The 15,148-nt window shown below is 40.2% G+C and overlaps 1 protein-coding gene across 4 annotated transcripts in view; it reads right to left on the bottom strand.

Moving 5' to 3' along the window:
* Window positions 1–15,148, bottom strand: part of LOC129711214 (scaffold attachment factor B1-like) — a 68,320-nt gene that overhangs the window by 38,500 nt on the left and 14,672 nt on the right. For all 4 annotated transcript variants that reach the window (XM_055658696.1, XM_055658693.1, XM_055658694.1 and 1 more), the window contains exons 2-5: window positions 6,826–6,907; window positions 6,582–6,643; window positions 4,967–5,110; window positions 3,565–3,621 (exon numbers count right to left, since the gene is read on the bottom strand). In XM_055658696.1, the coding sequence (XP_055514671.1) occupies window positions 3,565–3,621; window positions 4,967–5,110; window positions 6,582–6,643; window positions 6,826–6,907 (345 nt within the window). The remainder of the gene's footprint in view (window positions 1–3,564; window positions 3,622–4,966; window positions 5,111–6,581; window positions 6,644–6,825; window positions 6,908–15,148) is intronic.

Below are 15,148 nucleotides of genomic sequence, written 5' to 3'. Positions count from 1 at the left end.
CTGCTCTCCCATTTCCTGCACATCCTTTACCAGGGTCAAGGGAAAATTATATTATGTAAGAGTCATACAACAATAAAGCAGGAAAACAGGTTCTTTGGCTCACCTTGTTTATGCTGACGAAATCAGAATTTGGCTCATTTGCCTCTAAAACTTTTCTATCCATATATCTGTTCAAATATATTTTAAAAGTCATAATTGTACCTGTTTCTATAACTTCTTCTGGTAGCTCATTTCAGATATGGACTTCCCTCCGAATAAAAAGGTTGCCCCTGAAGTTCCTCTTAAATGTCTCCCCTCTCACCTATGAGAGAGTGAGTGGCCTTTGCCTTCTAGTTTTAGACTCCTCTACCCTTGGGAAAAGACAAATGTCTAACATCTTTAAAAAAAAGTGAGTACAAAGTGTGGAATATTAATATGACTAACATACAATGGTCTAGATCAATCAACCATTCTGGCACCATGCCAGATTGCCGGAGTTTTAATCATATCTTAAAATTAGACCTTAACTATTTAAAATATTTGGGAACTGATTTCACACAGAAATCAGCATGAATCTAGAATTCTTTGCCAAGGAATATAGTAAATGCCAGCAACCAACTGAAGCTCAAGTCAAATCAATATGGCTGTCAAGTTGGGACACAAACTACGTTTTGTAAATGTACAGTGCCCTCCATCATTTATTTATTTGCCTTTGTACTCCACAATTTGAGATTTGTAATAGAAAAAAAAATCACATGGTTAAAGTGCACATCGTCAGATTTTAATAAAAGCCATTTTTACATATTTTGATTTCACCATGTAGAAATTACAGCTGTGACATTACAGCTGTATACATTATACATTAGATGCCTGTTTATCAGAGTTTATTGTTTTATGGTAGACAAAAGTTCTGGAGAAACTCAGCGGGTGCGGCAGCATCTATGGAGCGAAGGAAATAGCAACGTTTCGGGCCAAAAACCTTATTGTTTTACGGTTCTGGTTTATGATGCCGGTTTATCAGTGCCCATTTCAGGGCACCATAATGTTTGGGACACAGCAATGTCATGTAAATGAAAGTAGTCATGTTTAGTATTTTGTTGCATATCCTTTGCATGCAATGACTGCTTGAAGTCTGTGATTCATGGACATCACCAGTTGCTGGGTGTCTTTGATGATGCTCTGCCAGGCCTGTATTGCAGCCATCTTTAGCTTATACTTGTTTTGGGGGCTAGTCCCCTTTAGTTTTCTCTTCAGCATATAAAATGCATGCTCAATTGAGTTCAGATCGGGTAATTGACTTGGCCACTCAAGAATTGACAATTTTTAAGCTTTGAAAAACTCCTTTGTTGCTTTAGCAGTATGTTTGGGATCGTTGTCTTGCTGTAGAATGAACTGCCGGCCAATGAGTTTTGAGGCATTTGTTTGAACTTGAGCAGATAGGATGTGTCTATACACTTCAGAATTCATTATGCTACTACCATCAGCAGAACATCAATGAGGATAAGTAAGCCAGTTCCTTCAGCAGCCATACATACCCAGGCCATAAAACCCCCACCACCGTGTTTTACAGATGAGGTGGTATGCTTTGGATCTTGGGCAGTTCCTTCTCTCCTCCATACTTTGCTCTTGCCATCACTCTGATACAAGTTAATCTTCATCTCATCTATACACAAGACCTTTATCCAGAACTGTGGTTGCTCTGTTAAGCACCTCTTGGCAAACTGTAACCTGGCCATCCTATTTTGGCGGCTAACCAGTGGTTTGCATCTTGCAGTGTAGCCTGTTTTTCTGTTCATCAAGTCTTCTGTAGACAGTGGTCATTGACAAATCCACACCCGACTGCTGAAGAGTGTTTCTGGTCTGTCAGACAGGTGTTTGGGGATTTTTCTTTATTATAGAGAGAATTCTTCTGTCATCAGCTGTGGAGGTCTTCCTTGGCCTGCTAGTCCCTTTGTGATTAGTAAACTCACCAGTGCTCTCTTTCTTCTTAATGATGTTCCAAACAGTTGATTTTCATAAGCCTAAGGTTTGGCTGATGTCTCTAACAGTTTTATTATTGCTTCTCAGTCTCATGTTGGCTTCTTTGACTTTCATTGGCACAACTTTAGTCCTCATGTTGATAAACAGCAATAAAAGTTTCCAGCGGTGATGAAAAGACTGTAGGAAAGACGAGGTGCTGAGAGCTCTCTTATACCTGCATTAAACACACCCGAGCAATTACAAACACCCATAAAGCCATGTGTCCCAAACCTTGTGGCGCCCTGAAATGGGGGGGGGGGAACATGGACCATGAATAAACGCAGCTGTAATTTATACATGGCGAAACCAGAATGTATAAAAACGGCCTTTATTAATATCTGACAATGTGCACTTTAGCCACATGTGATTTATTTTCTATTAAAAACCTCAAATTGTGGAGTACAGAGGCAAATAAATAAATGATGGGTCTTTGTCCCAAACATTATGGAGGGCACTGTAGTTGACATGTATGAACAATCATGATCTAACTGAGTGGCGGAGCAGGTTTATGGAGCCGAATACCTTATTCCTGATATAGTTTTACTTAATAATTTAAAATAATACAGGGATGACAATAAATTATATAATTGTGAATAAACCCAACAAAGCAAATACCCAAGAATCATAAAACAATAAACTCTGATAAACCGGCATCTAATTGTTCAGAAAACCCGATGGCCTGGCATTGGCTCATTCACTGGTCTAGAACACGAGCCAAAGATCTGGAGCCAAGTGCACAGCTGGAGCCAATAGGGCAATGGGGTTTGAAAAACCAGGGTTCAGAATAAGTGCAGATCAGCAGAGGATGGCTCCGGAGTGCTAGCATAGGGTCAGAAACAAGCCTTTCATCCATGCTGACCATTAAAACATGCTGACATGCTGACCATTAAAACACCCATCCATACTAATCCATTAATAGACACAAATGCTGGAGTAACTCAGCAGGACTGTTAGCATCTATGGAGAGAAGGAATGGGTGACATTTCGGATCTTGAACTAAAATGTCACCGATTCCTTCTCTCCAGAGATGCTGCCTATTCCGCTGAGTTACTCCAGCATTTAGTGTCTATCTTCGGTTTAAATCAGCATCTGCAGTTCCTTCCTCCTCATACTAATCCATTTATCAGCATTAGATCTGTTGCCTTCGGGGCTCGGATGGTCTCTGCGTCCACCACCTACTCAAGACAAAGCATTCCAACCTCAAACCACCCTCTGCATGTAAACAAAACTGTTCCTTATAGCCACTCTGAATGTCTTACTCCTGTCTTGAATCTTTGCCCTATGGTTACAGGCACCTCCTCTATTTTATATCCAGGAGGTATTATACCACCGGAGGTTTCCAGATGTACTGGAAACTTTATTGTTTTACTGTGAAACGGGTTTTAAAAAAATGCATGAAATTAGGGTATATTTCAGTATTAATAGCAGTATCTTTCAGCCCAAAAGATTTGATCATCCAAGAAAACCAGTTTATTGGAGTTTTACTGTACATTCAATTGGGAAGAAAATACATTTGTTTGATTTCTATTGCACAACTCAAAATTATGTAATAAAATTTAATCTTACTTCATTAACTTGCTTTGGTTCTCCCTCTGCAGGATATTCTGTTGTCTCTTTTGGTTCCTCAAATCGAAAATATTCAAATTAATAGAAGAACGATGGACATGCAAACAATTTACAATACAAATCCTGGCTTAATTTATTTCCTTAATCAAAAAATAGAATCAATGATTTGTGTCATGCCTGAAGACATTGCAAGGAACACAAACATCCTTAAGGCAGTTATAGTGGGATTTATAAAAAAATAGCAAATACTTCAACTAGATCTCAATCTAGAATATAGCTTTAAGGGTCATAGGGTCATAAGTGATAGGAGTAGAATTAGGCCATTTGGCCCATCAAGTCTACTCTACAATTCAACCATGACTGATCTATCTCTCCTAACCCCATTCTCCTATCTTCTCCCCATAACCTCTGACACCTGTACTAATCAAGAATCTATCTATCTCTGCCTTAAAAATATCCACTGACTTGGACTCCACACCCTTCTGTGGCAAAGAATTCCACAGATTAATCACCCTCTGACTAAATAAATGTCTCCTCATCTTCCAAAAAGGTCCTTTTATTCTGAGGCTATGACCTCTGGTCCTAGACTCCCACTAGTGGAAACATCATCTCCACGTCCACTCTATCCAAGCCTTTCACTATTTTGGATGTTTCAACGAGGTCCCCCCTCAATCTTCTAAACTCCAGCGAGTACAGGCCCAGTGCTGACAAAAACTCATCATAGGTTAACCTACTAATATCTGGGATAATTCTTGTAAACCTCCTCCGGACCCTTTCCAGAGCCAGCACATCCTTCCTCAGATATGGTGCCCAAAATTGCTCACTATATTTAAAATGCTGCGTTATCAGCGCCTTACAGAGCCTCAGCATTACATCCCTGTTCTTATACAAGCCCTCTCGAAATAAATGAGTTTGCTTTCTTTACTACTGATTTGACTTGCAGATTAACTTTTTGGGAATCCTGTACCAGCACTCCCAAGTCCTTTTGCACCCCGATTTCTGGATTCTCTCCCCATTTAGAAAATAGTCTACGCCTTTATTCTTACTACCAAAATGCGTGACTCCACATTTTACGACACTATATTCCATCTGCCACTACTCTCCCAACCTGTCCAAGTTCAGAAGAGAAGGGATGCTGACAGTTCAAATATTTGAAGGAACATAGTACTTATTTTTACCTTTTGCTTTTTTTGTATCTCAGGGAATATAGCATGTGATGAAATGGAAGGAGTCAGTACTAATAGGTAAATGCTTTTGAAGTCCTTGTACAGAAAGCAAGGAGTGGATTGTTAAGCAGGAGGAGTGCATTAGTAGCTCCTTCTCTCCCATTCCTCTCTCCTCACCACCCCACCATTTCTCTTTTATCAGCAGTTATCACTGAAGTCATTTACTATCTCCTTACTTTATCAACTGACGTGGAGTCCGAAATACATCCAATGGCTTTGTCCAGAACAGCTTCCGTCTCTTCACTGTCAGCGTACTCCATTTCAGACACATTCATTGCTTCGGTATCATGAACTTGGTCAACAAAAGCTTCAATATCCTCCTGTGACAAAGAAAAATAAGCTATAACCTGCTACACGGTTGACTATATTCTCAAATGCTGCCATTAACTTGTGCTGGGACATAAAATGATCTACACTTTAATCAATATGAGACATGGCACTGTGTGCACAGAGAGTAGAAAAGTACACTGCCATCTGCCTGTGCTCAAAGCAACAAGCTGATACCTAAAATGCATCTGTTCCTCAGCAATACACAGAAATTTTCCACTGACATTAGTTAATTCTTATAATTGCAACGGGACCAAATATTTTTGCCACTCTTTGTTCAATGCCCCAATTCACCAACCTGTATTTGTGGAAAATGTCTTCAACATTCAGTGCTAAACATATTTTGGCACTCTATGTTCATAAAATGCATCTCAATGGCATAGTTTAAGAGAGTTTAATAACTCCCTCCAAACAGTTCCATCCAAACCAATCTCTTTGACTAAATCGCTGGTCATCTTGATAAAAATATTTTACAGAAATAGCCCAGAAAAAGAGAATCAATTAATGGCATACATTAATTAACTGGACATAGTTGAAATCAGAAAAATGTTGAAGAACAGGAGAAATTTAAAAGTACACAAGAATAGAAAGTTTTAAACAGAAATTGCTTGAAATACTCGGACCAGGACACAGCTTTGTGCAAAGTACTTCATCTGCCATATTTTCATCTATTCAGTGGGACAGACTTTCTACCTGGGTCTGCAACAAGATCATAACTGCACAGTCTCGAGTGTGGGTCGTAGCAAGGCCTTCGGCATAGCATAGCATCAACCAAAAGGCATCTGTGCTGAAAGAGTTCATAGCAGCATCATACATCTTCCTCATCTCCCATCTACAAAGTTCGGAAATCTGCTCTTATTAAGCCAGACCTCAAAGCTAAAGCTTGCCTATTTAGTTAACAGAGGTTAATTCCCCAAGAAACATTTGCTATGCAAATAAATATATACAGCAGGAGGTACCAGTTGCCATGGAAGACAAGAAAAAAGTCAGAGAGCAGTAAATCTCTTCTGAGTAAGAAAAAGTAAATCAAAAGCAAACCAACTTGTTCAGATAATCTTAAAAGTACGTCATTCATGGAATTACTACTTTTGCCAGATGGGAGAACACAGGTGCTTAAGTATTTCACTTTCCATTGTAAACAGATTGTTTTTCACAGATTCAACCCAATAGCTCAATTAGTAAAATTTGAAAATATCAGATGTCGAAAGATTCTTGATAAACCACGGTTGAAGCGTACCACGAACTGCTGGGGATAGAGATGAGGCTACATTCAGCTTGGCCTATTGATTGGCAAAGCAGGTTTGTAGGGTCAAGAGGCCGACTCCTGCTTCTATTTGGTACATTTGATGTCAATGTACTCAGAGCCCTTTGGCCACCCTGTCCATGCTACTTTCCGCTCTATTCCCACTTGTATCCTACCATGCCTTTCCCATATAAACCATTAAATGCTATAAAATAACTCACCTGCTTTCCAGCAAAATCCTCCTCTGCAGAGTCCTCTGTCTCACCATCCTCAATTTTGTGCCCTAGTAGACAAAGGCAAATGGACATTGTATTTTTATTTTCCAAGATAAAATGTCACTTCTTGGGACTGGGTGATGTACTATTTGGTGATAGCCTAGCTCAAATGTACCATCCCAGTTTCAATTCAACATGTGAACAAAGTAAAAACTTTACCATCTGAACCATAGAAGTTTGTTTTTCGTACCTTTACCAATCCTCTTTGATATTATGTTTGGATTGTCTGGAGTGATTAAAATTTCACCAGGGTTTCCTCCATCTTCGATTACCTAAAAAAAGAAATCATTAAGGGGGGGAAAGTCAAAATTGTTTTGTGGTACCAATAATAGTTAGCTTCAATTCATAATGATTATAGATACTTTTAAATTTGTCACAGGAAGTAAAAGCAGCCCAACAGATTTTTAAACAAAAAAAGGAATTAAGAGGAATAAGAAGAAATCTGAATAATCCATTAAGTAGTTAAGATAAACAAAATGTTTTACAAAAAAAGTAATGACCAGTGTTGGAAAATGTTCAGAGACGGAAATTAATTGAGTTTTGGAAAAGATTAGATTTGGGTTTTTAATTAAGGCAAACTGAGTTTCAATCATTAAATTATAAAATATCAGAAATATGGACCAAATGAGGTAATGGAATCATCCATCATACCTATGCTTACCAAGTTACTTAGTCTATTCCCATTTCCATCTCCATGCTGAGTACATTAAGTAGCAATGTTACAAAATTTTGAGATTTAAAAAATCAAGTCTGCCATTTACCCCATCAGATAAAGCATAAAAAGAAGTTTAATTTGACACCTAATTCACTTTCATATCTCAAGTATTTAAAATGTTATGGCCATTTTCATACTCGGAAATTAGCATCTTGTTCCCTATTGATTTTCTATAGACATAACAAAAAAGCTGTGATCGTGGATAGTCAAAAGCCCATAACTTCCTTAAAAATTAAGAGAACTGAATGAAATTTTCAGTTATTATAGATTGAGGCATTCTGAAACAAATATAAAATAATCTTACTTGGATGACCTGAAATTAAAGCATATAATTAGCAAGTTACCCAATTGTAGCTAATTCCAAACTTCAATTACTAGATCTAAACATCTATCAATTTCTTAAGAAATAATTAACAATTTTAAATAGCCTAAGTGTCCAAATAATATTCACAAAGAATTCACAATAAAACATGATTTTTAAATCTCATTTACATTAATTTATAGGCCAAATGGAAGGAATTTAGTGTTCAATTGCTGTAAATTAATGGCCATTTAAATCAGCTTTCGAGTGGGATCCTATGGAACACGCTGGTTTAGAACGTTCATATTGCGGTAGATTTGTGCCCCCAAATGCCCAGACAAATACTGCGGGAATTAATGGGCCCCCAAATTAGCTATTCGCAACATAAAACTTTGTATAAAGGGATCTTAAGAAGTGCTTTTTAATGTAAAAATAAACAACCTACCTTCCCGTTGTACCCTGTATGAGATCCGACCCATTGTCGGCGGTCTCGGGTTTAGAGGTTAATTTTTAACTTACTATAATAATTAAATAAACCCGTAAAATGTAAAAATAGCTCCAGCGAGCGAAACTTCAAGCAATTTTTCGTCAGCAACTGAGGTAGGCTGAACAAGCTCAATTTGAACAGCCTAGGGAAAATCATGTTTTAAACCCGCCCCCCTCTAAACGTCGCCATAATCACACACGGGCTGGGACAGATCTGCAGCGACGCTTAAGGTACGTTTTGCTACATACCTACATTAAGCCGTCAACCAATACTTCATAAACATGTCTCCAACACCTTCAGGCAGCTGACTTTCAGAATCCCTCAACTCGCTGAATAGAACAAAATATACAGAACTCCTTTCTAATCCTCCATTAATTATCGTAAATTGGTCTCTTTGTTACTGACCACGAATAAGGCAAACAAGTCCTTCTTTGCCTTTTATCAACATTTCCCTTATAATAATTTTCTGTGAAGAAAATATATCCAGCCTTATCCGTCAACTGAAATTCTTCTGCGGTGATGACATTCACAAATCTCCTCTGCACCTTCACTCATATTAATACATTTCCTACAGTGTGATTAAAACTGTATGCAAAACTCTAAATGAATGTTAATCTGTTTGCAATGCTGTTACAAACTGTGGGTGTAGGGGTTCTCTGATCTTATAAATCAATAAAGGCAAGTCTCAGCAAGCTGTTGCAACTGAAACACTGCCCCTTCATTAAAATCTAAACTGACATATACCATGAACAGTAAAGGAGCAAACATCAAGTTCCACAGACTACGACACAGTCTTCCAGTTGCAAAGACTCACATAAATCATTACATTTTTCCTTTCTACAAACAAATTAATTCTGGAACCAAATGACCATGTCCTTAGGTATCCCATGGATTTTTACTCTTCTGATCATTCTGGCATCTTGCCAAAATCCATCAAATCCAAAATCCATCAAATCACAAATTGTTTAATTGTTAGGATGACATGGCATTCCTGTTAAGACATGTTGCCTGCTTCTTGCTTAAATTGTATTTATCCAAATAATCACAATGCCTATGCAATTAGCTTGAAAGCTCCATTTTTACTCAGTCCTTTTTCAAAAATTGTGCCTTTTTAATGTTTATTTTAGTTTTCCAACAACATGCCTGAAGCTGAATGAGAACTGGAAAATTAGGATGCTATCCACTTTTAATGATGCGGAACCCCTTGACATTTCTACTCCAGTTTGTCATATCCAATAATTCCTACATTTATGCCGTGTATGTTCTCAAGATGAATATATGGTAATAAAGCAAAACTGAACAGAATCAGGCCATGCTGACCATTTGCCTCAGCCCACATGACAATAAACAAAACTCTCCCCAGGCAAAGAAATAAGTTCAGCAAGCATTAAGAAATTGCAGTGAATTGGGGACGCAGCCCAGACCATCACACAAACCAACCTCCCTACCATTGAAGGTACACAAAATTGCTGGAGAAACTCAGCAGGTGCAGCAGCATCTATGGAGCGAAGAAAATAGGCGACGTTTCGGGCCGAAACCCTTCTTCAGACTGATGGGGGGTGGGAGGGGAGAAGGAAGGAAAAAGGGGAGGAGGAGGAGCCCGAGGGCGGGGAGATGGGAGGAGACAGCTCGAGGGTTAAGGAAGGGGAGGAGACAGCAAGGGCTAGAAAATTGGGAGAATTCAACATTCATGCCATCAGGATGCAAGCTGCCCAGGCGGAATATGAGGTGCTGTTCCTCCAATTTCCGGTGTTGCTCACTCTGGTAATGGAGGAGACCCAGGACAGAGAGGTCGGATTGGGAATGGGAGGGGGAGTTGAAGTGCTGAGCCACCGGGAGTTATCTGCAGTTATCTGCAGTTCGTTCCCACACATATATTGAAACTGAACTGAACTACTGGAAACTTTACAAATCCCAACTAGGATCAGTAAGGATGCTCGGGGGAAGAAGCCTCCAGCTTTTATCCTTACATAACGCTAAGCCTCAGCAGTGAAATCTGCACCCTGTTAGTTAGGGGTGGATCATAAATGTCAATGACACCATCTCCACCCCACAAATGATGGCATCTTTAAAATATGCCCAATCTCTGTCAAACATCTGCCTTCTAATCTCACACATTGCCATGCCGATAACACCCTGTTGCTGCAAAGCAGCTAGAGAGAGAGAGATCTTCAGCACTTACAATCATATAATGAGGCTCGGTAAGGCTTTATTTGAAGTATTGTGGGCAATTTTGAGCACTATATCTGAGAAAGGATGCGCTGGCTCTGGAAAGGGTCCAGAGGAGGTTTATAAGGATGATCCCAGGAGTAAGTATGTTGATCTAAGATGAGCATTTGTCGGTACTGGGCCTGTACTCGCTGGAGTTTAGAACAATGAGAGGAAACCTCATTGAAACTTACAGAATAGTGAAAGGCTTGGATAGAGTGGATGTGGAGAGGATGTTTCCACCGGCCTCAGAATTATAGGACGTTCTTTAAGGATGGAGATGAGATGGAATTTCTTTCGTCAGAGGGTGGTGAACCTGTGGTATTTATTGCCACAGAAGGCTGTGGAGGCCAAGTCAGTGGATATTTTTAAGGCAGAGATAGATAGATAGATTCTTGATTAGTACGGGTGTCAGGGGTTATGGGAAGAAAGCAGGAGAATGGGGTTAGGAGGGAGAGATAGATCAGCCATGATTTTGAATGGCAGAGTAAACATGATGGGCCGAATGGCCCAATTCTATTCCTATCACTTACGACATATATATTGATGCATAAGAATATAAATAGTTATTATAGAACAGAATATAGAATATTGTTGTAGAATATAGCATTTGTTAAGAGCATAGAACAGTCCAGTACAGGAACGGGCCCTTCGGCCCACAATGTCCGTGTTGAACATGATGCAAATAACATCCAATTTCTTAATTTTATTTAATGTTTTCTCTTAGAGTCAAAAAGCATGGAAAGAGGCCATTCGGCCCACCTTGCCAACCCTTTCCAGCTTCACAACATCTTTCCTATAAAACGGTGACCAAAACTGAACACTATACTCTATACACAATACTCTGACTGATGAAGGCCAATGTTCCAAAAGCCTTTTTGACCACCTTATCTGCCTGTGATGCCACTTTCAATGAACTATGTTCCTGTACTCCTGGATCCCTCTGCTCTACAACACTACCCAGAGGACTACCATTCACTGTGTAGGTCCTGCCCATGTTAGACTTCCCAAAATGCAACACCTCACATTTCTCTGTATTAAATTCCATTAACCATTCCTCAGCCCACCTGGCCAATCGATCCAGATGCTGCAGCAATTTTTCACAATCATCTTCACTATCTGCAAAACTACCTACTTTAGTATCATCAAACTTGTTAATCTTGCCCTCTATGTTCTCATCCAAATCATTGATGTAGATAACAAACAGTAACGGGCCCAGCACCAAACCCTGAGACACACCACTCGTAACCGGACTCCAGTCAGAGAAATACGCTTCCACCATCACCCTCTGCTTCCTTCCTTGAAGCCAATTTTCTAAACATTCAGCTATCTTTCCTTGGATGCCATATGTCCCGACAGTGGAACAATCACATTTTTACAGTGCAGATTTACAGGCCTATTAACCCAATATACATAGATACCATGCAATAAACAAAAATATTGCAATACCATGCAATAAACAAAAAATTCTATAAATTAATAACACCAATAAAATTGCATAAAAGCCCTACAAATGCATAAAATGTTGAGGGGAATGGAATGAATAGTGTAGATGGGGCAAAGACACATATAAAATAGGTGCAGGAGGAAGCCATTTGGTCCTTCGAGCCAGCACCGCCATTCATTGTGATCATGGCTGATCATCCACAATCAGTAACCTGAGCCTGCCTGTGTGAGTATGCAGGGATGGGGGTGCTTTGGGAATGGAAGGTAACTGTTTAGAATTAGAATCACACTTTATTCGCCAAGTATGTTTTACAACATACGAGGAATTTCATTGGCCAGCTCAGTCATACAATTAAAAGCAACAGATCATTCAAAAACACATTTTAACATGAACATCCACCACAGTGACTCCTACACATTTCACACTGTGATGGAAGGCGAAATAAAGTTCAAGTCCTTCTCTTAGTTCTTCCTCGGTCGTGGGCCTCGAGCCCCCGTTGACGAGATGATCTTGACTCCCGTAGCCGGCGGCGTTCGGGCCCTCCACGTCGAGGCGATCTGCTCCTGCATCGGGGGGGGATGTCAGCTCCCCCGCGCCGTGCGATCGAACCTCGTGCCGGGGCTGGTGAATCTTCCGCGACGTTGGAGCACCCGACTCGGCCTCAATGCTTGATGGTGATTCCGCGGTGGGAGCGATCCCAGGCAAGGGATCAGGTCTGATGTTAAGTCCGCGCCCCGCAGTGGGGCTCACGAAAGTCCGAGGAGGCTTCCAGCTCCATCGATGATACGTCGCAGAGCACGGAGAATGTGATCCGAAAACTGATCACATCTCCGGGAAGGCAGGAACTTGACAAAAAAAAAACCCCGATCCCCTCCCCCCACATAAAATAATCCGAAGAACATTAAAACAAAACTTTTAACAAACTAAAAAATAACAAAAAGAATGAAAAGACTGCCGGCAGGGCTGCCATCTCCCCACCACCAAGTTTAGACTTGGCTTCACTGATGGTGACATCACAGGGTGGAGACCCAATTCCTGGAAATCATGTGACCCATTTGCCACCACCAAGTCTAGACCCCTGAAGAAGTTTGTTTTTTCTGTACTGACAAATGTTATGTATCTGTGATTGGGCTAAGGGGTTGCGTCCCACAGTACTTTCCCGCCTGAATAATGCCTTTTGATGAAATTCAGCGAGCAAACGCGACAATTCCCGATATTTTGGACCTTTAAATCTCCATGGCAAATGTCAGCTGTTCACTTCCGCTGGATTGGCACCTTTAGCTCCCTCTTTAATTTACCTTAATTTCTATATTTTTTTTTAAAACTGTAAATCTAGGTAGGTGTGCCTCACGGTCACCCCGACTGGCACAATAAATTGCAGATCAAAACCTGGCCGTTTTAACGGGTGGGAAAGTGCGTGTTTTTTAACGGGTGGATGTCTAGCATGTCCTCCACTTGAGATTTTCGGTCACGTGGGTGCGGATCTACGCTCCAGTGACCTTTTGTGAAATCACCCTATTGAGGGAGTGCAGCGTAGGTTTACAAGGTTAATTTCCGGGATGGTGCAAATGTCATATGCTGATAGAATGGAATGGCTGGGCTTGTATACTCTGGCGTTTAGAAGGATGAGAGGGAATCTTATTGAAACATATAAGATTATTCTACACTGCACACCTGTGGTCGAACTATGGAAAGACAAGTTTGCAGAGACTAAAGGTGGTATATAACGATGCCATGTGAACACTGCTAAGGAAACCTAGATGGTGTAGTGCCAGTAATATGTTTGTGGCTGCAGGAGTCGGTACTTTAGAAGCTATCCTAAGAAATCACATGCATAAATTCATTTGCAGGATAAATTACTCTAAAAATGTAATTATTGTGGCCTTGTCAAACATAAGGATTAGCACTACACGCTACGAATCCCAGCTGTGGAGACACTGGTATCGTTGTCTCGTTGTAGGACATTGATCATTCTTTTAATCTGGTTTTTTAACTCATGTATTGTGTTTTTTTAAAATATAATTTATGATGCTTTTATGTGATATACTAAGATTTTATATGTACTTTATGATATTTTTTTAATATGTAATGCATTTTTTATGTAATGTTGCCCCTTGTCTGGACCTCTAGTCCATAATAAAGTTTATTATTATTATTATTATTATTAGTATTATTAGTATTATTAGTATTAAGGGTTTGGACACGCTAGAGTCAGGAAACATGTTCTCGGGGGAGGGAGACCAGAACCAGGTCATCCCAGTTCCTGGGGAGATGAGGAGGGAAACTGGGGGGATTGAGGGAGAGGGAGGGGAAAGTGGGGGAGGTGAGGAGGGATAGAGGGACAGGAAGGGGCTAGGGAGGGGAGAATGGTTATAGAGGGAGTGAGGGAATGACAGAGTAGGGGAAAGGAGAGGAAGGGAGGGAGTGAGTGAGGGAGGGGAAGAAGACCGGGGAAAGAAGAGGGAGGGTGAAGAGGATGGGGAGGGAGTGCTAGGGGATGAGGTAGAATGGAGGAGGATAGGAGTGGGAAGAGGGATGGCAAGGTAGTGGAAATATTAAATGCAAAGGCATTAACTTTAACTTAACTTCTGCCATTAGTGCGGGCCCATCAACTGATCACGTGCAGTTGTGGGCTATGGCTCGGTGGTCGAATATTGCGTTGGGGGACCAGGCCTCCCATGTGACAGGGACCCAATGGGTCCCACTTAGTCTAGTTTACTGTAAAGATCAGCACTGAGGTCAGTATTATTATAATAAAGTGTATTATTATTATTATTATTATTATTACTACTATGCGGGTCAGTAAAAATGGCATCTTACTGTAAAAGTTGGTGCCGAGGGAGAACGTAATATCGTTGGTAAGACGCGTCTGTGATATTCCAGGACTGTGCAATCCAAATTTTTCTGCTCTAAATTACGCAAATTGAATGCTTTTCAATATTGAATATAAAAGTTTTTCACATTGAATGCTTTGTGTGATTTGCTCTTGTATTATAGTTGCTTATGCTTTTGCTTAAGTTCGTGTGATTTTGCTCTTGAATTATAATTGCTTGCTCTTACGGAGGTAATATCGCATTAATACGCTGTGTGAATTGTCTGTGTGGGCCCCGTCTATCTTGTGGCGTGGAGATAATTCTGTATGGAAATACTTGTGTGTAGATCGATCTTAGGTGTAGATCTTTGGCCGAAATGTGAAATTATCTAGATACTACAACTGATAGATACCAAGAGTCCTTTGCAAATATCATTAAGTATCCTGATGAAGCAAAACAATTCAAACAGTTATCAGGAGCTTTGAATAAGAAATTAGGGAGTGAATTGTGGCCCGAGGGAGGGGTTGGAACCCTAGAGGGTG

The sequence above is a fragment of the Leucoraja erinacea genome, chromosome 29, assembly GCF_028641065.1.
Source record: "Leucoraja erinacea ecotype New England chromosome 29, Leri_hhj_1, whole genome shotgun sequence".
NCBI classification, from domain to species: domain Eukaryota; kingdom Metazoa; phylum Chordata; class Chondrichthyes; order Rajiformes; family Rajidae; genus Leucoraja; species Leucoraja erinaceus.
This window is presented reverse-complemented; position numbering and strand designations above follow the sequence as displayed.